Source organism: Choristoneura fumiferana, chromosome 24, assembly GCF_025370935.1.
Source record: "Choristoneura fumiferana chromosome 24, NRCan_CFum_1, whole genome shotgun sequence".
In the NCBI taxonomy this organism is placed as follows: domain Eukaryota; kingdom Metazoa; phylum Arthropoda; class Insecta; order Lepidoptera; family Tortricidae; genus Choristoneura; species Choristoneura fumiferana.
The window spans coordinates 7,382,185-7,408,308 of NC_133495.1; the positions used below are offsets into that span (position 1 = coordinate 7,382,185).

Here is a 26,124-nt window from a genome sequence, read left to right on the forward strand (position 1 = left end):
CACTTATTGTCACTTCAATTCGCATTGTCTTGAGCTATGTCATTAAGTTGCCAATGTGTGTTGCCAGTGATGACATATGGATCTGAGACGTGGTGCTTTACTGTAGGCCTTATAAATAGGCTCAGAGTTGCTCAGCGAGCTATGGAGAGAGCTATGCTTAGGGTTTCTCGAATCAGAAATGAGGAGATACGTAGAAGAACAAAGGCCACCGACATAGCCAAGCGAATTAGCTCGTTGAAGTGGCAATGGGCGTGCCATATAGCACGGAGAACAGATGGCCGTTGGGACCGAAAAGTTCTCGAGTGGAGGCCACGGATCGGCAAGCGCAGCGTAGGACGTCCACCAACGAGATGAACGGATGACCTGGTTAAAGCCGCGGATTGACGGTGGATGCAAGCCGCTGCCAACCGCAGCAACTGGAGGTCTATGGGGGAAGCCTATGTCCAACAGTGGACGTCCTACGGCTGAGATAATGTTGAGATGATGATGATGTCCAGAGGCGTCTTTACCTATAGAGCAGGGTGTGCGTTGCACACAGGCGCAGCGGTGTTAGGGGCGCCGGCCGCGGCACTTTGTACCTATTCCATTTTGACCGCGCGCTTCCTAGATGGCGCTAAAGTAATTATTGCACACGGGCGCTACATGGGCTAAAGACGCCGCTGATGATGTCATTGAGTTTGGTTCTTCCGCGATTTCAGATTCTATCGCGGAAAGAAACTCCGAGCATACTTAGCTCGAAGCATGAAGATTGGATGGACTAATTAGTCGCTAAGCCTTGGTTTTATTTGGTGTCACTAACCTCCCCATCTGTTCCGCGATGGACATGAAGCGATGCGAGAAGATGCTAAGCTGTATGGGCTCGAGCGCGGTGGTCGCGCGCCGCGGCTGCCCCGACCCGATGGTCACCTTTATGTCGCCCAACTTAGTAATGGATGCGCGGCAGTCTAAAAAAAAAAAAAAAAAAAATCGTAAAAGTCTCCACTTTTAACAACAATACGGTATTTGAGAACTCCTGATTTTGGCATATCTTAATATTATTATGAAAAAAATATACAGATAGTGTTTAGCGAAGAGAAAATTTAAATCGGTTGAAAATTGGATTTAGTGTTTTTTTGAAAAATCTATATACCTGTCTCTTTCTCAAACGCTTTTCTATATGCAGCAAGTATGGCGGTACTGGCGTGTGACGTCACATGCCAGTATGTCTTTCTCTGTCTAATCTTGAATTTCAAACCTTTATAAAAAGAAACAAAACTGCAATTGTTTTTTTTCCATCTAATGTATTTTTATGTGTATCGAACATGTGTAAATAAAAGTCTCTCTCTCTCTCTCTCTCTCTCTCTCTCTCTCTCAATTTATTTTTAAACACATGAAAAAAAAAAACGAAACAAACTCGCCACTTTTGAATAGCTAAGAATACATTTAGGTCTACCTTTAAGAAGTTGTACGTATTCCTGGGTAAATATTCACCCTTTTCGCGGCGTCTCTTTTCACCGTTGTCGTTTCGTTTCGTTGTGCTAAATGAACGTGGGATGGTAATGACGTTTAACATTCACCTCCCCCCTCCACAACTGACCTGGTTCCACCAGCACTGTCGACAAGCTGTCCATGATGATAGCCGGCCCGGGGACCTCCTGTTCCGGGAACATCTTCTCCAGGAGATACACCGCTGTGTCCTGATAACCGCCTTCGAAGTACACTTTTACCACCTGCAGTCAAATTCAAACCGTCAAAGTCTAAATATCTTCACCTTTAGGCAGACACATAAGAAGTGGAATGCCCCGCCTGCGTCTGCGTTCCCTGATCGCTACAATCTCTACAATCTGATCGGACGACGACACACCCACATTTTACCACTTTGGAAGTTTCTCTCGCGCAAACTATTCAGTTTAGAAAAAAATGATATTAGAAACCTCAATATCATTTTTGAAGACCTATCAATAGATACCTCACACGTATTGATGAATGACGGGTTTGATGAAAAAAAAAAATTTGAGTTTCAGTTCTAAGTATAGTAGTAGTAGCCCCCAAAATTTATTGTTTTTTTTTTCTATTTTTGTGTGAAAATCTTAATGCGGTTCACAGAATACTCAACAGAAGTTATCAACAGTATAGTTCTTATAGTTTCGGAAAAAAGTGGCTGTGACATACGGACGGACAAACAGACATGACGAATCCATAAGGGTTCCGTTTTTTGCCATTTGGCTACGGAACCCTAAAAATGATGAATCTAAGCATACTAGAATAGAGGCCCATTTAAATTGCATTGATTTTGACAGCTGTTCTAAATTTGAAACTCATTACCAGAGATCGGAATTTTTGCGGCATTTTTGATCTGTCATAGTGACTTCTCACGTATCGACTTCCGATATTCAATATCGATATATCGATACACAACATGTTCAAAAAGAATCAAAGTAGAGGTCAACAAACGACGTTTTTATCTTGAAAGAACGGTTCCTTCCAATTAACATTTTTTTATTCAACTGGATGGCAAATGAGCATGTGGGTCTCCTGATGATATGAGATCACCACCGCCCATAGACACCTGCAACACCAGGGGATTGCAGATGCGTTGCCAACCTAGATGCCTAAGATGGCTGTCTTACTCTCCACGCTGAAACACAACAGTGCAAGAACTGCTGTTTCACGGCAGGATTAGCGAGCAAGATGGTGGTAGTAATCCGGGCGGACCTTGCACAAGGTCCTACCACCTGCAAACTAACTAACTAACTAACTTTTGAGCAGTCGAAAATGTGAAATAGACATAAATATGGATTATGCCATGAAAACAATGAATAGTTAGCAATTTCTAATTTAATAATTCAATTTCATATTTAAAGTCTGTTGTAGTGCTAATAAGCGTTCCATTAGTGTCTTTATAAAAGATATTAAGATTAATCTTTATCTTTGATAATAATCTTTATCGATATAATTTAGGTAGAGTCGATAAGTGAGAAGTCACTATGATAGATCAAAAATGCCGTGAAAATTCCGATCTTAGCTCATTACAGTACTATAATTGATACTGTAATGAACATTACGTTACTGTTGTTGCCTACTACCACAGACTAAGAAAGTTGTCATAGTAAGATCGGTTGTTTAAAAATCTGGTAATTGCCAACGGTTTTTGAACGCATTATAGAGGACTTATTTTGATATGGGTGTAGATAAAATATTATTCACTGCATCTGTAGTTCGGTTGATTACGCTTTAAGTACACTTACTTTTTCAGGCACAGGTTTCGTCCCCTTTCCGCCAGGCGGCGCCTTCTCTTCAGCCACCTGTGGTATCACAAATTATTATTATCGTATTTTTTATTTAATTCTACCGTATTAAGTATAATTACACCTACTGGATTAACGAGAGCAAAAGTTAAATTAGCAATTAGAAAGTGCCCTTTTAGGTTAGGCTAGGAAGGGGTGAGGTGAGAGGAGGTTTGGGCTAAATCTCATGCATGACATCTCACTAGAGAGGAGGAGGGGTCGAAAAATCACAGAAATCATGTCACGTTATCAATGGACGCTCAGCACACTACAACAAAGGCCTCAATAGTCATGCCGAAACCTATACTCACCTCGCTCAGTCCAACTCCTCTTACTCTGATGTCGTCAACTATCACGTCCCTTTCAGCTAGCGTAAACCCAAATTCGTTCTGATACCTGTACAGAAAAAAGCGATTCATTTAATCCTTACTATTAAGGGGAAAGTGAGTTTGTTTGTGACGGTTTCACGCCGTAACTACTGCACCTATTCCCGTGAAATTTTGTATACGTCATATTAGAAGTCCAGAATAAATAATAGGATATTTTTTATCCCGAAAAAAGCTGTCGTTCCCGAGGGATGACCAAAAGTTTGTTTTGCATTCTTACCGCTAACGGACACCCTATTATTATTATTAAGATTGGTTTTGGAGTATTTTTTTATTTTTTATTTAAACTCCAAATTCTGTTACTTTTACGGTCATCCCGTAAAATGTATATCGAAAATACAAACTGAAACATAGATGCACAGAAAAACCAGAAAGAGAGACCAGCGCTGGAATCGAACCCAGGTCCTCAGCATAATAATAATAGCGACATCTCTTGCCCGGGTGAGCGGTTAGTTCCAATGGAGTGCTGAAAGTTTCTAGATGAGGGCTATAGCATAGATGTCGCTAGTGTCGCTGCTTAAGTGACTAAATAAGAAACAAACAAGCTGAGATATGTGGTGCATAGGAGAAATTTGTGTCTGTACTCCTGTCCAGTGATAGTGTAGCGGTATAGCACGCAGCACGGAATGCTGAGGACCTCATTATTTTCATTTTTGTATTTTTTTGTTTTATTTATGTGTCTTTGTGAATCTGAATAAACGTATTATTTCTTTCATCAGGTGCAGTAGGGGTCAAACACAAGTCTGTTTAACGTAAAAAAAAAACTGTACAACATAACAAAACTCTACCTTGTGACGAAAGCCGTATAGAAATCGCCGTGTCTTGTAGCCGGTCTGCCGGACGCTGGCGCCGCGGACACCATCAGCGCGCAGTCCGTACCCACGTAGCGGAGGTGGAGGTACGGCTCCGTTTGGATTTGGCCGGCGGAGAAACCCTGAGGATACAATAGTATTTTATGCAACTGTATCGTAATAGGGGTCCTTAAAACACGAGTGTGGGTTTATGAAACGAGGCGTAGCCGAGTTTCATAATAGGGTCACATGAGTGTTTTAAGGCCTAATTACGTACAGTTGCATACAATATTTTATCTATATCCATGTATTAAATCCTCTATCATGTGTTCAAGAACCATTGAGAATGACCTGCATTAACGAGAACTAGGTAGGTATGTCTGCCCCACGAGCCGATACAGCCGTGTTCATAATAGAATCCAATGTCGTAATGCTGGTCATTACCTATGGTTTTTGAACGCATAATTGAGGATATACTATATGGGTGTAGATAATAACAATTTATTGAATCAGGCGTTACTTTGCGGAGGTCCATATCAATGACAGCTTTTGCAGGTGGTAGGACCTTGTGCAAAGTCCGCCCGGATTGCTACCACCATCTTGCTCGCTAATCCTGTCGCGAAGCAGCAGTGCTTGCACTGTTGTGTTTCGGCGTGGAGAGTAAGACAGCCGGTGAAATTACTGCCACGTGAGGTAACCCATCTTAGGCCTCTAGGTTGGCAACGCGTTTGCAATACCCCTGGTGTTGCAGATGTTTATGGGCGGTGGTGATCTCTTACCATCAGGAGACCCACTTGCTCGTTTTCCATCCAGTCGAATAAAAAACATGGACTATAACAATTTCTTTGCTCACCCGCGACAATATGCGTGTTCATACAGTTCCTCCACACTGTAAGAACACACACAAATCACTCAAACCCATCTATCACCACCACCACACTACACTGATACAGAGGTGGTGATAGATGGGTTTGAGTGATTTGTGTGTTCTTACAGTGTGAAGGTGGAGGAACTGCATGAACACGCATATTTTGCATAAACTTAAACTATCAACCGCCTATTGTCTACCTGATTTTTTTATTTTTGTAATGTCTCTGTACTGCTTTTGGTGATCAATAAAGAATATTTGTATTGTGTATTGTATTGTATCATAAGGTCGCGGGTGAGCAAATAAATTATTTTAGTTCATTGATACAATAACACTAACTCCTTACTTTACTTACAAAATTTTAAGGTCTTTGCTGATGTAGTTGCCACGTTTCACAGACAAGTGCAGGAGATTCCAATAAATAAGAACATTTATTTTCAACTAGCTTTTGCCCGCGGCTTCGCACGCGTAAATTAGTTGACACAGTAGTTAAATTAAAACCCCGGGTTTAAAAAATAACCTGTGGGTGTTCCCGAAAATTACATCGTGATTTTCATTTATGTTGTAAGTACTAAACATAACCAAGCCCAATTTATGACTCTAAGCCCAGCGGTTATTATCTCGAGATATTATCCTTATCTCGGGTGAATAGCGGGATAAAAAGCCTGTTTGTTATTCCAGATGTCCAGCTATCTACATACCAAATTTCATTCCAATTCGTCCAGCCGCTTTAGCGCAAAAACATACACACAAATACAAACTTTCGCATTTATAAATATAGCTCTGGATAGGGAGATGTGGAAGTCAAGAGGAGAGGCCTTTGCCCAGCAGTGGGACACAGTTATAGGCTAAATATAATAATAATAATAGTAGGATACATACTTGTGCTCTAAGTTTGTCTCTGCAGACAGCAGCCAGCACGTCCAGCTGGCGATCCAGGTCGGCGAAGTTGTCGGGCGCGTACACGGCGCCGCTGGGCTGCTGGGCTTCGTGCACCACGTGGGCTAAGGCCATGCCGTACGCCGACAGAATGCCTGCCACAGGAATGGATTTAGTAACCACTCAGCTATGTCTAGTCTTCTGCACTTACTAAGGTGATTTTCCACTGGCGAGGCGAGACGATAATTGAAATTTGTATGCATTCTCGCGCGCCCGCCGCGAGCCGCCGCAGGTGCCGCCATACAAATTTCAATTATCGCCGGTGGAAAATCACCATTTAGGTTGGGGAGAATCAAGATAATTGCGTCTATTGATAACTATTCAATCATGTAAGTAATTTATGTTGTATTTTTTTTATTGTCTTACAAATCAAAATAAATCAATACCTAATACTAAAAAAAAAATATCAAAAAATCTAAACGAAAAAAAAAGAAAATAATAATAATAATAAATAAAATAAAACTACTCAATACCCGTCCGCATCGTACTCGGCCCAAACGCCATTACCCCAGCGGCATTGCCCCGTTGTATGGCCAACGAGACCCGCTGGACCAAGTACGACCCGGAACGGGGGTCACCTCCTCTGTCCCTCATCCTGCGCCCCAACTCCCAAACCAACGACCTGTCGTCCACCCCCCAGGGGCCAGCCGTCTCGACCGCAAATGGCACAAAGTCGTACGCCGGTTCCAAGGCTGAGTATTATAGCCGCTTCGACCGCGCGGCATTTTCAGCCGCGGAACCAGCTGCCCTCAACGTGTGACTCAGGTGTGATGCCGCAAAGGTACTTACGTACTTGTAAAATTAGTATTTTATAACATAATTTATATTATGATTGGTTTTTTGGAGTTTTTTTGTATTTTTTATTTAACTCCAAATTTGTTACTTTTCCGGTATCCCGTGAAATCACATTGAAAATACTGCTTTGATTGCTGAGGACCTGGGTTCGATTCCCAGCGCTGGTCTCTTTTCTGGTTTTTCTGTGCATCCATGTCTCAGTTTATATTTTCGATATAATATATATTGTATAATTAATTGTGTTTTGTTTGACACCAAAATCGCTTTTAGATTTAACAATGATCGCTATATCAAAACCATTAGCCATCAAAGCAATATAATATTCTTATAATTGGATGAAGGGTAATAGAAAAAAGAAGTAAGTTATTCAAAATTGGCTTAATTACAAAAGTTCGGGTCAAAAGAGCTTACCTCTGAAAATGTATGGTAATTTACGTAAATATTTAGGTAGATAAAGCAATGTATATAGTGCCATAACATTTATGTCAACTTACTTAAATACAATATCGATAATAAAGTAATAATATCGAAATGGAAACCGTGGATTTATGTTTTCCTCAATTTCCCCAAAAAATTTAAAAGTGGAAATAAGCCCTTTTGAAAAGATACTCCTCAATTGTTCAGAATTGTTATAAAACAAACCTAACCTAACCTTAAGTGTTCTATCGGATGACCATTTAAAAATTTAAATTTAACGGTTTCAGTGGGAAAAAAATTATGCCAAAAAATAATTCGAATACATTATAGTATGACTTGCGAAAAGTATGCGAACTTTGGCGCACCTAATGATGATGGCAATAATTGAGTTGGTCCCAAACTGCTAGCGTATGACGCGCGTTTGTGACGCGACGTCATTGCCACGCACCTGCGTACTTATGCAGCAGCACAGTAGTGATGCCGAGCGTGCGCGCGACCGCGCATGCGTGCTGGCCGCCCGCGCCGCCGAAGCACGCCAGCGCGTGACGCGACGCGTCGTGCCCGCGGGCCGTCGTTAACGCACTAGCAAATATACGAGACTAGTGTCAACAACGCTGGAGATAAAAATACGTTGTCAAAAACGCAAACATGCACAGTCAAAACACAGTTATAACGACATATCGGATGAATCGACCAAGAAAACCTTCACGATCTTGTGTTGATTTTCACGACCTAAATAACACTGGTTATAAACTTACAACGACCAACCGTGTGTAACGACCAAATATTACTGTCCCTTTAATGTTGTTATAAACGGTTTGGACTTCTAAAACTATGTTGACGCGAGGTAAGTCAAACTGCGTCAAAAACGCAAAAGTTGGTTTGAATAGTTTCACGGGAGCTCTGGCGAGTGAATGGAAAGAAACGCCGGCTATATTGATTTATACTCACTATACAGTAAACTACAAAGAAAGCGACATGACTAAAGTAACAATAATGTTTATACACGACATTTGTAAAGTACATATAGTCGTCTACTTACATATTATTGTAATTTTGGCCGTATCGATCTCTTTGTAGTTGACTGTACATAGCGTTTTATGGACGTGAGGTCACCACACTGACTGATGTCAAAAACGCGTCATGTCGTCAGATTTTAAGCATCAGTTAAAATAAAACCTATATCATACATAACAATATATGATATATTATCATAATAAGTTTCAGATTTGGATGGCTCGACTTACCTAATAGGTCTACACATCGCTTCGTTGGCAACGTTGAGGAATCCCATTGCAACTTCCTCCATGGTCATCTAAAATAAAAATAAAAACAATCAGTCAAATATCGCTTTGAACCTTGCAAGTGCTCATAATATGTTTTTCATCACACTTGCTCGTAAACAGTGTCGTAACATGCAGGCTACCTTGGTTGCAACCCCCCAAATAAAACCCTCGACCTTAATGTGCTTGTCATGAAACCCGTGGTCGGTAAATGAGTCCGTGCCCGTACTAATGGTGCTGCGCCGTGCCCGTGCGCGCGCTGCTGCAGGACCAGCACACGCACGCTGCGGCGCATGCTGCGGGAGGGGGGGGAGGGCGGCGCTGCCAACGGCGCAACCTAAGGTATCGCCAATATTTCGAACAATACATTTTTTCTTTTAGATATATAAAATTTTACTCGCAAATGTGATGTAAAACATTGTATGTCGCACGGGCGGTACTACAATTACGAACATCGACTCATTAAAGCCCTCAGTCTTAATAGACTCTTGTTCGTAATTCCTTATTTACCCCCCTTAAGACACAATGTACTATTTCATTTAAATGTACTATCACACACAAACATCACGCCTGTATTCCCAAATGGGGTAGGCAGAGCACACGAAACGTTACCGCTTCGGAGCCACTTTTAGCAATTTTAGGTTTAAAGTTTGACAAAAACGGTACAATAGTGACAGGTTGCTAGCCTGTCGCCTACGGTATACCTTAACCTTATATCCTTTGTCGCCTCTTACGACATCCACGGAAGAGATGGAGAGGTGTAATTCTAACCCGACACCACACGGGGTTATTATTAATCATCTTTTTAGCCTATATACGTTCCACTGCAGGCCACAGGTATCCGCTCAATATAAGAGGTCTTAGGACGTATTTCCCACGTGGGCCCCGCGTGGATTGGGAACTTTACGCACACTATCGAATTTCTTTACAGATGTGTACAAATTTCCTTTATCATAAATTCATCGTGGTAAATTTCAAATGTAATTTCACACATAAAATGCGAAAAACTTAAACATACAAGCCCAGGCTTGAACCCACGACCCATAAGTCAAACCACTAGAACACCACGACTCACGACTTACTTATACATTTTGTTACAGAACTGACCTCTTTGCCACCATCAGCTTTCAAGAAGCCATTGATCTCATCTGTCATGATTTTGAAGGCAGCGATCGTGGCATCCTTGTCTAACGGCTCGTTCTCATTCGGCCCGAAGATCTTCGGGAAGTATTCGGGGAGCAAACGACCTTTTAACAAGATACGAGAACTAAATATCGTACTGAGGGTTTGTTAACAGGCAAAATATCGCTAGATGGCGTCAGCATCGAAAGGTCCGTTTATTGACGTTACAGTCTCACTCGCGATTGGCTCATTTCGTTATTTAACCAAATCGCAAACGTGACGCAAATATCAAAGATGTCAAATGGAATGGACCTCGTGATAGCGCCAACTAGCCGGTAGTTTTTTTTCATCACACTTGCTCGTAAACAGTGTCGTAACATGCAGGCTACCTTGGTTGCAACCCCCCAAATAAAACCCTCGACCTTAATGTGCTTGTCATGAAACCCGTGGTCGGTAAATGAGTCATTGCCCGTACTAATTTTCTTGTGATGAAGCCCAAGGTCGGTCGCATGAGTCATCCCCCGTACTGATACTGCCGCGCGCGCACGTCGGGCACATGTTGGGGGGAGGGGGGGAGAGCAAGGGGAGCTGGCGAGCTGGCGCTGCCAAGAGCATTAACATTAGTTTTTCTTTTACAAACATAAAATTTTACTCGCAAATGTGATGAAAAATATTGTATGTCGCACGGGCGGTACTAGAATTACGAACATAGACTCATTAAAGCCCGAAGTCAATAGACTCTCGTTTGAAATTCCTTATTTACCGCCCTTTAGACACAGTGTACTATTAGCACACGCTTTAGTAATAGAATTCCCGCAACACGCCCAATACCGCCCGCGACCCAAGGCTAAGAACTAGGTACTACAGTTTATCTACAACATCTACAACGTCTACTACAGTTTATCTACAACCTTAGCTATCAGGAGCCCAGAAATTGAAAACCCAATAGAAGGTTAGCGTCGGTCACGGTGAGCGCCCCTCCCCCTTCCTGTAGCAGGCCTGTAACCCCAGTTACTAGGAGCCCAGAAATTGTAAGGTCTCACCCAATAGAAGGTTAGCGTCTGTCACGGTGAGCGGCCCCCCCTTCCTGTAGCAGGCCGGGCCGGGGTGGGCGGAGGCCGACTCCGGGCCAGCAGCGAACAGGCCTGAACGGAAGGTCAGCATGGACCCACCGCCTGCTGCTACCGTGTTTATATCTGGAAGAGACCATAGAGTTGATGGACGAAAAAGCTGCCTAAAACTATTCTTAATTGAGAAATATTGATAGTGTTCAGGAATTCCTAAATGAAAAATAACTTTTTAATCTTTCTATTTTTATTTCTTTACTAGCTGTTGCCCGCGACTTCGCCCCCGTTCCATTTTTTTAAACTTTTTGTTTAACACAAACCTTGTGTAAAATTGGGTGCCCGAAATGAGAGATCGGTTGGTTTTTTTAGACCTTTTACTCCGAAGCCGATTGCAATGGAACAGTGAGAAACAAACTTAAAAACCTTATTTATATTGATGCGCGATACTAGCGCCACCACATTTTGTGTTTTATTTTGTAACTAATGAGGTTCATGAATGTCAACGGGCATCGATCATTTTGATTAATTAGCAAGCTATCTAGTTCAGCAGATGAACTATAGATGGCGCTGTATCGAACACGACACGACAAAAAAATAAGTATCCAAATAGGTGCCGTGTGGCCGTGTGCCGGTGCTCACATAAAGTTGTGAGCAAAAATTTGATCAAAAATATCTGAACGCTTCTACGCCGTTGACAATAGAGTGGTGTTCAGATATCAATCAATAAATACATTTCAGCGATTCATATTTTTTTATATAGATAGAAGATTTTGCAGGTCCGCCCGGATTGCTACCACCATCTTGCTCGCTAATCCTGCCGTGAAGCAGCAGTGCGTGGAGAGTAAGACAGCCGGTGAAATTACTGGCACTTGAGGTATCCCATCTTAGGCCTCTAGGTTGACAACGCATCTGCAATACCCCAGATGTTTATGGGCGGTGGTGATCTCTTACCATCAGGAGACCCACTTGCTCGTTTGGCATCCAGTCGAATAAAAAAAAGAAGAAGATTTTGTTTCCGCTGCCAAGACTGTATTGTTGTTATATAATATGTTTTGTCCTAATCTCATCTCGTATTTTCATATGAAAGCTAAGTAAGGAGTTCAAAACGAATATTCTGATAATAGGTTATTTAATTAAATTGAAATTTTAGCGCAGCTTAGAACGTCCACCAACAAGATGAACTGATGGTCTGGTTAAAGTCGCGGGTTCACAGTGGACGCAGGCCGCTCTCAACCGAAGCATAATAATTTGCATCTATGTAGTCAGTTATGTCTCTGTGGACAGTAATCCTAAATCGGACTGATAAAACTTACCTAACTGCGGCGCCTGAATGGTAACTCCGGCAGTTGTCGCTTCATGCACGTGTTCTAATGTACCAGCATATCTTGACACGTCAGTCGATGTACCACCCATGTCGAATCCTACAAATATACGTAATTTATTGAATCAGGCGTTACTTTGCGGAGGTCCGTATTCCACATCCAAACAATTGAATACTCTGCTCACCCGCAATCTTACGTTTGCTACGTATATACGACATACGACTGTTCATGTAGCTCCTCCACTACCAAACAACACTGACGCGTTTCGAACTCAACCAGAGCTCATCTTCAGAGCAACACAACCGTTAAGAACATACATTTATTACGACCACCACCACCACCATTACAATGTCATCATCATCATCATCATCAGCTCCTCGCATCCATCCACTTGCGATGTATTTTGTTGTATTTTATTGCTTTATTGTTAACAATGGTGATACTGTTGGGGCCGATATTTTTTCTGTCTTTCTTTCTTATTGCATAGACGTTCTTTGGTACACTTACAAATACCACAAATAAACGTTTTTCCTTCTTTTTCCGTCCCGCTTTAACATGGCCGTCTTTACGCCCATATTGCAGGCCTTATTGTCCAACACACTCGGAATCACAATCGTTTTCACCACTTCTTTCTGTCACACGGTATAAGATGAGGGTAGAAAGAGGTAGAGAATGTGATCGCTAACGTCAGCGCGTTAGACAACCTTGATGGTGGCGCCCCCTCCCTTCAGTGTTTGAGAAAAACTGTTAAAACCAAGGAGTAGCATTTTTCTTCTTCATTTCATGTCTCAAGGATTTGGCGCCCCGGTTTGCCCCCCTTAGATCCGGGGCTGTAAAGACTGACCTATGACAGGAAGGCCGGTTTCCTTCTGGTATGACGTCATTGCATAGCCAACCACGCCGCCTGCTGGACCAGAGAGGATTGCTCGCGAGCCATTGAACCTAGGACAATGGATACAATATTTATAACTTGTTTCAAAAATAGAATATTCGCTGTAGTTGCACGCACTGAAGGTAGGAAAGGAACAACGTAGAAAATATAAACACAGTTCTTCCTTCATCTCTTGTGAAGATATAGAGCGAAAAAAACGCAATAGTTCCTTCAAAGAAACAGCCAAAAAAACACCTTTTTTATTCGACTGGATGGCAAACGAGCAAGTGGGTCTCCTGATGGTAAGAGATCACCACCGCCCATAGACACCTGCAACACCAGGCTGCAACCTTTAATAATAATCTACGAATATTATTATGCTTTTTTTATTTTTACATTATTTCCTTAAAAAAATCGAGAACGCTCGAAAATGCCAAGACAACCTGTTTTTTGCAACTTTGTAACCCTCCCACTCCCTTGCGTTAAGCTCAAATCGTCAGATTTTCTAAATGCAATTTTAGCTCGCATTTAATTAACCCTCCTTAGCTTAATCTGACGTGCGTTAGTATTTCTGACGATCGATTTTACTAATATGATGGGCCACCCAGATGCACGGTCCTATATATATGGGTAGAGGTATTCAGCAGGATACCAGGGGGGGGGGCTACTACGAAATTAGAAATTCGTATCGTACCGTCTCTCTTACTCTCGCACTAAACAATATTAGCGTCAGCAGGACGGCAAGAAACGAAGTTCGAATTTTGCACTTCGTAGTACAGGGCCTGAGGCCGTATTGTCTAACGCACGGACGCCTGCGGTCGCATTCACCATCTTTTTCTATCCTCTTGCTTTACAGAAACGTGTGACAGAAAGAAGCGATTGATTCAGAGTGCGTTAGACACCTAGGCCTCAGGTATTCTTTCTTATGTTCATCTGACACGCTTGAGTAAATCCAAAAATACCCTCTTGGGCTCCCCAACTTTACAAATGGACTTTGCGAGATCACAGATATTTTATGTTTTCCCGTCAGCAAAATTTTAACTAGGACGAGCGCGGGCGCATTGTTTTTAAACATTCCAATTTAAAATGAATGAAATTTGATAACTTACTAACCAACTATTTATTTTACTTGATAAAGTTTTATAGTTTTATTTTGGTACGGTACATATTGAAACTATAGTTAGAGAACCAGTCCATAGTGATTGATCATGGTGTGAACTACCGTGTCCTCTGTGAAATCCTATTGGAGATTTTAATCTTAAATGGTATCCCGTAACTATTACAGGCACACCGAAATGGGTGACCTGATATGCCAAGGTATTTTTTTTTATATAGGGTGACCATGCCCTTGGGTGACAATACCCATTTATATTAAAGGGACGCACAAATGCGTACTCATATGTTGTGTGCAAGAGACACACATTAGGAGCAGATGACTCCGAGTTATGGCATTAGTTATTAGTATATAAAATAGTACCGATACTAAAATACCAAAGAAGTATTACGTCTATTATCCATTATAAACTAATAAATTAAATAATAATAAATAGGCACATAGATATATGCCAACGATGAATAATTAAGTTATTGAGATATGGATAAAGATTTTTATTTTACAATTTTTTTATATTTTTTTTACGTCTTTAGATTTTTTTTCCCTAAAAATTTTACGTAACAAGTGACACTAGGATAAATACAGAAATAATTACCCAGTAAATTTTATTTTTCTTTTCATGTTTAAACTTAAAATAAGTAACTTATCTGAATAGTAAAGTTGGTCTCTGGTTTTATTTTACAGGAATTTAAAAAAAATTGTAAACAAGTAACATGCGTTTAATTTTTTTTCTGCCACCCCGGGGGTGAAGGGACTTTCGGGGGAGGTGTAGTATGGCAATTGGCCACTTTCAGTGTTTAGCAGTAACACAATAGTTTACTGCTACATAAACGCATATTGCTTGTGTCAGCGACAATCATGATGTATATAATCTAAGGTTTACTTAATAAAGGGGTTCTTGTTCTTGCTCTCTTTACGCACAACTACAGCTATCGTCTTATTGACCACCTCCCACGTTCTCCTTATATTACACTATAACGTTATCACAAATTTTAATGTCATACAATCTCTAACAATAGAAATTGTAAATTTTGTAATAATCATTTGTTTGTTTAAGATAGCACGGTAAAACGCTGTAATGTCTTACATTATCGTACGAATTTGATTCTTTATTTGCGCTTACTTTAATAAAAAGAGTATTTGTACAATCCTACTAATATTTTAAATGCGAAAGTTTGTGAGTGAGTGAGTATGTTCGTGTCCTTCACGCTGAAACGGCTGGGTGGATTTGGATGAAATTTGGTAAGTAGATAGCTGGACATCTGGAATAAAACATTCCCACTGGATAGGGATAAAATCTCGAAATAACAACCGCTGGGCTTAGAGTCATGAAATTTGACATCATTGTTTTCAATGTAACTTGAATGAAAACCACGATTTAATTTTCGGGAATTACCACGGGAATTTTAAAAATCCCGAAATTTCAATCCAGCTGCTGGCTCTAATGATTTACGTGTGCGAAGTCGCGGGTAAACACTACTTGATAATATTAGTAGGATTATAAAATAGGCAGTGCCTTGAGCTGGCGGCTCGCAGCTGGGGCGCGAGCTACCGCCGCTAGTTGGCAGTGACTCGCAAGCCACTGTATGGATCCCTAGAAATTTTAGAATGAGGTCAGGCATGACAACGCTGCATCGTGTGACTGTGACGATCGTTTCACACTATCTTAAGTTCAGTGCAAACCCCTATATATATGTCTAATGTGAAATTAAGGAAAATCAGTCGGCCTTACACATCCTTATTGAAGGCATAGTTAACGTTGCAACGAAACAGTTGAATTTCAAACAAGGATTACAGTCGATCCAGAAATGAATAAAGACGATTTTGAACAGTTATTTCTAAGTTATGTATCTTATTTTTGGTATTGTGTAGTGTTTTTGTCTGCTGTGAGTGTTGTATTTGGTTTCGTCTCCTGGATAATAATCCCCAAATGGCGACAGTTCCGAAACTATGTGTTCCTCTGTTTGCTGTTCAACAATGCCCTTGGGATTTTCTACACCTTACGGTACATCGGCTCGTACCTTGCGCTGACTTTCATACATTGGCTGGTGATTACTACGGTGATGTTCTACGTTGAATTTGTGAACGTTTTTGCGAGTTTGAACACGATAAAATATAAGTATATCTACGCGAACACATTTGGCTGGGTGCTGCCTCTAGTGGAAAATATTATTTCGATCAAAATATACAGATTTTCGGTGTACGTTATTTATGCACTAACTTTTATGAACCTTATGCTGTACTTTAATGTGTTGTTTGCATTGTGCAAGCCTTCAGCTTTATCTATCTTAGGGCAGAGTACGGGGAGAAATGTAATATTGTCTACTTTCGCTTATATCGTCACAGGGTCATACTTCCTGGTGTGGGGTTTAATAATTAATGTGTTAGATGTTTCGCATAAAGTTAGGTCATCAAGTATTTTATTGGCACATACAATCGTGATTCTGTTGATAAATATATTCTTTTTAAGTCTGAGGTCGCATAGAGAGCTTTGGAAAGAGCACCTACAGAAAAAGAGAAACCGTAATTTATCATGTGATGTGATGTAGACTACCACCCTAAAGTTGATAATCGTTTGCATGTCATAAAACAATAATGCCAATAGATGAGTCTGTCAACTTGAAAGTTCGACTTTAGCGACATATTCATTTGATAGGAACTTGTTTAAAAACTGATAGACCACTTATTTGGCTGATGGTACCTATAAAAAAAACTTTTAACGAAAGTCTGGCTCTTGCGGGCTCTTGCTCTATTGGGTTAATTTAACCGCTTACTTTGTGTTATAACATAAAATAAATAATTAAATATCATGGGACATTTAACACCAATTGACCTTTTTTTTCTAGCCCCAAACCAAGCAAAGCTTGTTTTACCTATAGTTACTCACCAGGACATTTTAGTACGGTAATTAATCGAAATCGAGTTGGTGACGTCATTGATTTTATTCGTAAAATAAATTGTAAGTTGGTGTGAAGTGACACAATGGGAAAAAGAAGGTAAATGACGTTGTAGTTAAATGTACCAGAAATCCTACTAATATTATTGTAAACGTGAAAGTTTGTGTTCTTCTTCACGCGAAAAGGACTCAACGGATTTGGGTTATAGTCGTTGTATCCAAACCAAATGGCGGCTCAAAAAAAGCTAGCTAAGGGCTATTGCGTAAAGTTTCTGGCACTCGCGCGCATTCAAATGACAGATTTCCCATAAATCCTAAATAGGTCCATGTTAAAATAAATGGAATATCTGTCTTGCTCCTCCGCCAAGTAGTGAGGCCAAGTCGTGCGAAACAGCTACGTTTGAGTCGGAAAAAATGTTTTTCCATGCAATTTAAATTTAACCCGCCCTCCCTCCACATAAAAAACGTAAATGACCAACGCAAACGCAACTGAACCCACCACCAAGAGAACCACCACCACCACAACCATAAAAACAAGATCCCGGACACGTGTTTCGCTTCTCTCCGAAGCATCATCAGCAGTTGTTTTTCTTTCTCTATTCGTTTCGGTAAACATTATAGTAAGCTAGTTGAAGCAGGATAAATACAATACAATACAAATATTCTTTATTGATCACCAAAAGCAGTACAGTAACATGACAAAAATAAAAAAATAAACACGAACTTTTCCCACAAAAAGTCTCAAAAAAGTGAAAAATTGAGTGAGTCTCACGGTATACGGTACCACGGTCACGGTACGGGCGTTGCAGCAGCCGCCGAGTCGCGTTGCTCTTAAGAGGAAGGGCTACGGATTATCCCGAAACATGTCGAGCTAAACTCGATTTAAGACGTGAGTTATCCGGGCCAATATAATTTAGTATGAATGAGTCTCACGGTAGTTGCATGATCAAAAGAGTCTCATGGTAGTTTCATGTTCAAAATTTTCCCACAAAATATGATGGCAAAACAATATTCACTTGAACTGTATATTTCAATCGGAGCTATTGCTAGGGCTCTGGTGTGGCTCGAGTGACATAACGCTGCGTGCGTCACAATGCATTCGCATTATCACCAGTTCAAAAACATATATAAATCGGGGAATTTGAAATAAAGGAACATCAGTCAACCTACATCAAACCATGTTTAAGTTGTTGCGAAACCTTTTAATATTACACGAATTACATGTTAGTACTAAATTCAGTCGATCTTTTTACCCGACTGCGAAGAAGGAGGGTTATGTGTTTGACGCGTATGTATGTATGTCTATTCCTATGTCCTCTCGTAACTACTCAACGGCTGAACCGATTTTGATAAATGATACGTCATTGGATTCGTCTTAATGACGCGAGTGACATTGGGTAGGTACATGAAATTCTTGAAAAATTAAAATGGCGGATTTTAAGCGCCAAATTGTAAGTTTTCAAAAAATGTTTTTTATTCAAACCCATCAAGTGGGGTATCAAATGAAAGCTAATAAATAGCCCATTTTAAATATATATCGGTTATCATCGTTTTAGTATACCATTTTCACAGAAAATAAAAATAAAATAAAAAAATCGACTGCCTTAAAAATACAAAAAATAAGAAAACAAGTCTAGTGGGCTAGAACTTTGTTAAGTAGCTAACTTAAAGTTCAACAGTCGGGACCCATTTAAATCGTGACGCTCAAAATTCTTACCTAATGGGTCCCGAGTGTTGAACTTTAAGTCAGCTACTTAACAAAGTTTTAGCCCACTGGACTTGTTTTCTTATTTTTAGTATTTTTAAGGCAGTCGGGTTTTTTGTTTTTTTTTTTTTAATTTTTGTTTTATTTGGTTTCTTGTACTGCTATTGTCTGCGGCGAGTGTTGTATTTGGTCTTATCTCCTGGATAATCATTCCGAAATGGCGAAAGTTCCAAAACTACGTGTTCCTGTGCTTGCTGCTTGCTGAAGTTCTCCATAAAACCTTCTACGACTTACAGAACAAATATTATTTTATGTGGTCCAGGGTAATAGCTAGATACTTTGCACTGACGTTCATAAATTGGTTGGTAATCACCACAGTGATGTTCTATATCGAATTTGTGGAAGTTTTTACGAGTTTAAACACTATGAAATGTAAGTACATTTCCGCCAACATATTTGGCTGGTTGCTGCCTCTAATGGAATTAATTATGTTGGAGAAATTATATGAATTTGCGGTGTATTTAGTACTCGTACTAATCTCCATAATTTTCTTGTACGTGAATGTGTTATTTGTATTGTGCAAGCCTTCACCTATACCTGAATCAGGGCAGTGTGCCGTTAAAAAATAATATTGTCTACGTTTGCTTTTATCGCCACGGGATTGTACATTATTGTATGGACCACTAATGATAAATAATTCTCAACTTTATGCGGAATACCTCTGGTTTGGAGCTTACCTTACACATGCTCTTGTGAGTCTGTCAATAAATATATTCTTTCTGATGTTAAAGTCGCATGGAGTGCTGCGGATGGAGCACCGAGAGAAGGCGAGAATCATTATTTTGTGAAGTTATAAATAATGTCAATATCAACTAGAACTAGACGAAAATTTGCCTTTGCAGTTTGTATTTTTTTATCAATGTATAGGTTCAAATGTTATCAACATAGCTCGGATAGGTCATCGCAAAACAATCGCAACACGATAATGGAACAAGATTAATGGAGTCGTATTATGACAGTATTATTTCACTCATCATCATCATCAGCCGGAAGACGTCCACTGCTGAACGCCTTTGCCACGCCTTAGAACGCCACAATGAAAGACAACTCGCCACTTGCATCCACCGGTTTCCCGCAACTCACTATTTCACACTATATTTTTCAATTACATTTTGTAATGGTAACCCAAAAATTACCATACCCACTTATTAACCGTTTCTAAATTCACCATTTTTAAAATATTTAGAAATAACCAAAACTAAATAATTTTATTAAATATAATGACCCGGATAACTCACGTCTTAAATAGAGTTTAGCTCGACATGTTAATATGAGTAAGTCTCACGGTAGTTCATGTTCTAAATAATTTTAATAATTTCAAGTGTCACAAAACTGTTTCAGGAATACCACTTGACAAACCTATGACAGATATGCAACGAAAAAAGATCAAATGGCGTTCGTGTCGTCACAGCCTAGTGTGTATATGTTTTTATCTACACCCATATAGTAAATCCTCAATTATGCGTTTAAAAACCATAGGTAATGACCAGCATTACGACATTGGGTTCTATTATGAACACGGCTGTATCGTAATGGTCATTACGATACAGAAATCTTTACAGCACGGGGGGGGGGGCGACCACGTGCAGCAGCAGGTCGTCGCGGGCGCAGCTTGTGGGGCAGACATACCTACCTAGTTCTCGTTAATGCAGGTCATTCTCAATGGTTCCGTAAACTCAGGTTTCTATAGTCCTAGCGTTCATCAATAGTCCAAACGGTCTTTTTAATATTTCGAACAATTACGGAACTGCTGACGTCATCTAGGAGGTTCATCGCAGCCTAATCCAATAGAAAATGCACGATGAACCTCCTAAACGTTAGCAGTTCTGTAATTGTTCGAAATGTTAACAAGTCCGTTTGGACTATTGATGAACGCTTGGGACTATAGAAACTTGAGTTTACGGTTCTTGAACACATGATAGAGGATTTAATATATGGATATAGATAAAATATTGTATGCAACTGTACGTAATTAGGCATTAAAACACTCATGTGACCCTATTCATAAACCCACACTCGTATTTTAAGGACCCTATTTACGATACAGTTGCATAAAATACTATTATGTGTTAGTTTTTATATGGGTCTCACTGAAAAACGGAATTGTGGCTTGCCGCAACATTATGCTGAATAGGCCCCAATTTATACTACTCTGTTTTTTAATTTATTATTTCTTCCTAACGTGTTTTTTTCTATGTATCGAATATGAGTGGGTCTTTATTAATTCAATTTAATTCGCATAAATTAATTTTCCTATTTTTTTTTTATAATTCGCCTGCATGGCAAACGAGCAAGTCCTAATTGAAATTGGCATAACGTTATTTCGCATAATTATTAATTCCCATAACATTAATCCATATAACTGAATACGCATAATGTAAATGCGCATAATGTGGATTAGCATAACGATAAGTTGGCATAAATTTAATTAGCATAACATTGCTTTGCATAAGTATAAAGGAGTATAAACATAAAATGATTATTTTAATGAAATTGAAAATACTATTTGTCAAACAATATACAGATAAAGTGTTACATTAACCTGTCCTCTCCCAGAGGCACAAATTTGTGCCCAAATTCCTTTGATCCTGTTATCCTGGGAGATGACAGATTAAGTGAAAAATTATTACTAAGAATAAAACGGTTATAGTTTTATTTACTTAATTCAATTAGATCTGAGAAGTAAACTACTATGTGAGAATATCTATTATTGGACTATTATAAAAAAAAATACGTAACATCGAGACTAACTGAATCTAACCTAAACCGAGTCGGTTTTGCACTGAACAAGCTAATTCACTCGCTTGATAAAGTTATGCGTATTCATTTTATAACAGTTTAAGTTATAGTTAATAACGTTATGCATATTTCAATTATGCGGATTCATCATTATGCTTAACTAGCTTTTACCCGCGGCTTCGCACGCGTAAACTATTCGGTCTGGTAGTTGCAATTGAAATTTTCAAAATTTATATCGTGGTCTTCATTGAGGTTTTGTTGTGAATAACTGTACAAAATTCAAGACTAAACCCAGTGTTGAAATTTCTAAATTTTTTCTTATCCAAATTCAAATTCAGTAAATAGGCCGCAATGGGCACTTTTACACGTCATTTTTTAAACTATAAACGCTTTCGGAAAGACCATCATTGCCAAGAAGAATGCGCCGCAAGAAATTCGGCAGAAAGTCATTTTTCAAAATAAAATAATTACAAATAAAATACTTAAAAATACAGTATAGAATTAAAAAAAATTACAAAATAATAATAATACAGGGATGTATGGGGTCCCTTAGTTACAAAACTATCCCGTGGGAATATCGGGATAAAAAGTAGTGTATGTGTTATTCCAGAGGTCCAGCTACCTACATACCAAATATTCTGTACAAATCTTAGGTACTACGACTCTATTGAATCTTGTTTTAGTTAAATATTTGTTATTGCAATGATTATGATGACGGTCCTAGCTATTGTTATCAATATAATTCTTTATTGTACAGTAGACTCAACTATAGTGATTATTTTCCTTTTTTTTCAATTATTTGTTATAATTTTCGATTTTGTGTCATGTTATAAATTGAGAAATAATAAACGTATTCAAAATTAAAAGCACTAAAAAATTCTCTTTTAACAATACTGAAACATATGCAAAGTGCAGTGCTTTTTGCTAAGTCTCTGAATTTTAATGTCAGATGTAATATGGGTAGTTAGAGAGAAACTGCGGATAAGGGCATACAGTCAACAGCACTAATATCTCACACACCAAAGCATGCATAAATATCTGATGCGACCCTATTTCTAGGGCCGGTAGGAGTAGGACGTGTCAGATACTTTTGCACGCTCCGCTGTGGCAGATATTTATTCAGGTTACTGTACATATATAACCCGGATGCTGAAATTAAGGAAAAACCGTCGATTTAGTCAACAATGAAGATAAAAGCCCCAGTTTTAACGAAGCTGTTGGATTTTATACACAAATCGTGGGAGTAGTCTCCAAGGGAAAAATGACTCCATACGAGTTCGACCCCTTATTACTTATAATTACGAGATATACTTTTTTTTGGGCAGCTGTGCTGACTCCAGCTAGTGTCCTGTTTGGTATTTTCTTCTGGATAAATATCCCCAACTGGCGTCAGTTCCGAAACTGCGTCCTCGTCTCTTTGCTGTCCACTATAGTATACAGTGAGTTTCTCTTCCTGTCATTTTCTCAACACCCAATAATATTATTTATGACTTTACATTCTCTACTGGCGTTCGTGCATTGGTTGGTGATTACTACAGTGATGTTCTACATTGAATTTGTGCAAGTTTTTACAAGTTTAACCGCGATAAAACATAAATATCTCTACGCCAATATGTTTGGATGGTTGCTGCCGCTCGTGGAAATAATTATTGGCGTACATTTAGAAGAAGAAGTAATTGGATTTTTGTTTTACTTAATATATTCGCTAATTTTTGTAAATTTTATATTGTACTTGAATGTGTTGCTTGCGTTGTGCACGCCTTCGTCCATACCCGAATCAGGACAGTGTATAGGTAGAAAAATAATATTGTCTACATTTGTTTTTGTCATCACAGGAGCGTACTATATTGTGTGGGCTTTAATAAAGATAAATAATCCAATTGATATAAGGAATAACTCAGACTTGAGTTTTTTTTTTTTGATACATATGATTGTGATTCTGTTCATAAATGGATTCTTCTTAATGCTGAAGACGCATAGAGTGTTGTGGATGGAGCAAAGACAGAAGGCGAGAATTATGTTGCGAAGTTAGAATATTATCTAGATGAAAATTTGTTTTTACTTGTAAACATGGTAATTATTCAGGGTACACCTTTACTTGCCAGAATTTCATTTGCCCGAATTTCATGTGCCATAATATTCAAGTGCCTGCTATAATAATGTTTCTTATAATTTCATTTGCCATACTCATTGTTTACCATATTAATCAAATGACAGAATGTTTGTTTCTCATAATATTAATTTCAATAATTACATTTTTCATAATCATTGTAATCCATAATTATCACATGGCATAATGTCATCCATGTAAATGGTGATTAATGATTAATTCCATACGACAAACAAGCCTTTGAATTAGGTAAATTTTATCCATATAGGTTAGATTAGGTTAGGTTTAGCCACCTTCACCTATACTCGAATCAGGGCAGTGTGCCGTTAAAAAAATAATTATGTCTACGTTTACTTTTATCGCCACGGGATTGTACATTATCGTATGGACCGTAATACTAATGATACATAATTCCCAACTATACGCGGAATATCTCTGATTTGGAGCTTACCTTACACATGCTCTTGTGAGTCTGTCAATGAATATATCTTTTCATCACACTTGCTCGTAAACAGTGTCGTAACATGCAGGCTACCTTGCTGCTTGCGACCCCCCAAATAAACCCCTCGACCTTAATATGTTTGTCATGAAACGTAGTACTGATACTGCCACGCGCGCTGCTCACTTCGGGCACATGCTGCGGGGGGGGGGGCAAGGGGAGCAGGCATTGCCAAGAGCATAGTCAGCGATTCACCCTCACTAGACCGAATATCATTAAAGCTAATTTCACTAGGCATACCAACGTTAGATATAATTTTCATTAGCCCTAATGTCATGACAGCTAAACTTGTATGTCCGAATTGATTACTAGACCTAAAGTTTTACATCCTAATGGTTACTTGTACTAAACATTAAATGCTCTGATATTACTAAAACTAATCATGATTATTCCTAATGATTAATAGACCTAAAGTTATGAACCCTAATGTTTACTTATACTAAATATTTAATGCTCTAATATTACTTAAACTAATACTGATTATTCCTAAAGATTAATAGACCTAAAGTTATGAACCCTAATGTTTACTTGTACTAAAGATAAAATAAAATGCGTGCGAGCGAGCGAAGCGAGCGAGCAAGACGGTTTGGAGAAGAAGCGACTTGGATAGGTTAGGCTCAGAAGATGTTAGGTTTTTTTATAGCAGCCAAGATAACTCCCACTAGGAAAGTAGGTTGGATGGATGACATTCAATATATTATGTTGCCAAATTAAGGTGTTCCAATCAATACATTTGACGAAAATAATGTTTTAGCTTTTTGATGTTAGAGCTAGTGAAATTAGGTATAACGTTAATTCGGAATGCTAAAATTAGGGCTAATGAATAGTTAGGAAAATCAAAAATTCGGCTTTTTGATTTAAGGGCCAGTGAAATTAGGTACCACGTAAATTCGGAATGCTAAAATTAGAGCTAATGAATATTTAGGAAAATAAAAATATCGGCTTTTTGATTTTAGGGCTAGTGAAATTAAATATAACGTAAATTCGGAATGCTAAAATTAGGGCTAATGAATAGTTAGGAAAATTAAAAATTCGTCTTTTTCATTTTAGGGCTAGTGAAATTAGTGGTAATGAAAATAGGATTAAAAATTTTCGGGCTACCATAGGAGAAAGTATGGGCAATTTTTGAAAAAAAAAATAGTTTTTCTTTTACAAATATACAATTTTACTCGCAAATGTGATGAAAAACATTGTATGTTGCACGGGCGGTACTATAATTACGAACATCGACTCATTAAAGCCCTCAGTCTTCGACTTGGAGCTTCTAATAGACTCTCATTCGTAATTCCTTATTTACCGTCCTAAAGACACAATTTTCTGATGTTAAAGTCGCATAGAGTGCTGTGGATGGAGCACCGACAGAAGGAGAGGATCATTCTTTTGTGAAGTTATAAATAATATCAACTAAAACTAGACGAAAATTTGCCTTTGCAAGTTGTATTTTTCAGTGTATATGTATGTTCAAATGTGATAATTATGATTCTGTATCGTATAGTAGAATAACTATCGTGATTATTTTTCAATTATTTCTTATAAATTAAAATTTTGTGTCATATTATAAACTGAGAAATGATCAACCTATTCAAAATTAAAAGCACTAAAAATTATCTTCTAACTATTCAGAAACATAGCAAAGTGCAGTACTTTTTGATGAATCTCTGAACTTTATAATTTAAATTACGATTAAAATGTTAGATTTAATGGTTAACTAGAGCGCAGCGGGCAAGGGCTAATACGTCACACAAAACAGCCTATTCGTTCACCTAATCTTTAGTCGGAGACGTATATATGTAACCCGGATGTTGAAAAGGAAAACCAGTCGATCTATTCTTGATAAAGCCCCACTTTTAACGAAACTATTGAATCTTAAACAC

General features: G+C 38.9%; 1 protein-coding gene across 5 annotated transcripts in view; it reads right to left on the minus strand.

The window, feature by feature from the left end:
* Positions 1-26,124, minus strand: part of LOC141441782 (5-oxoprolinase) — a 50,962-nt gene that overhangs the window by 15,434 nt on the left and 9,404 nt on the right. For all 5 annotated transcript variants that reach the window (XM_074106643.1, XM_074106645.1, XM_074106646.1 and 2 more), the window contains exons 7-18: positions 13,101-13,198; positions 12,248-12,355; positions 10,911-11,063; positions 9,853-9,992; positions 8,710-8,777; positions 7,911-8,044; positions 6,194-6,345; positions 4,441-4,586; positions 3,578-3,662; positions 3,228-3,284; positions 1,577-1,709; positions 800-944 (exon numbers count right to left, since the gene is read on the minus strand). In XM_074106643.1, coding sequence (XP_073962744.1) covers positions 800-944; positions 1,577-1,709; positions 3,228-3,284; positions 3,578-3,662; positions 4,441-4,586; positions 6,194-6,345; positions 7,911-8,044; positions 8,710-8,777; positions 9,853-9,992; positions 10,911-11,063; positions 12,248-12,355; positions 13,101-13,198 — 1,419 coding nt within the window. The remainder of the gene's footprint in view (positions 1-799; positions 945-1,576; positions 1,710-3,227; positions 3,285-3,577; positions 3,663-4,440; positions 4,587-6,193; positions 6,346-7,910; positions 8,045-8,709; positions 8,778-9,852; positions 9,993-10,910; positions 11,064-12,247; positions 12,356-13,100; positions 13,199-26,124) is intronic.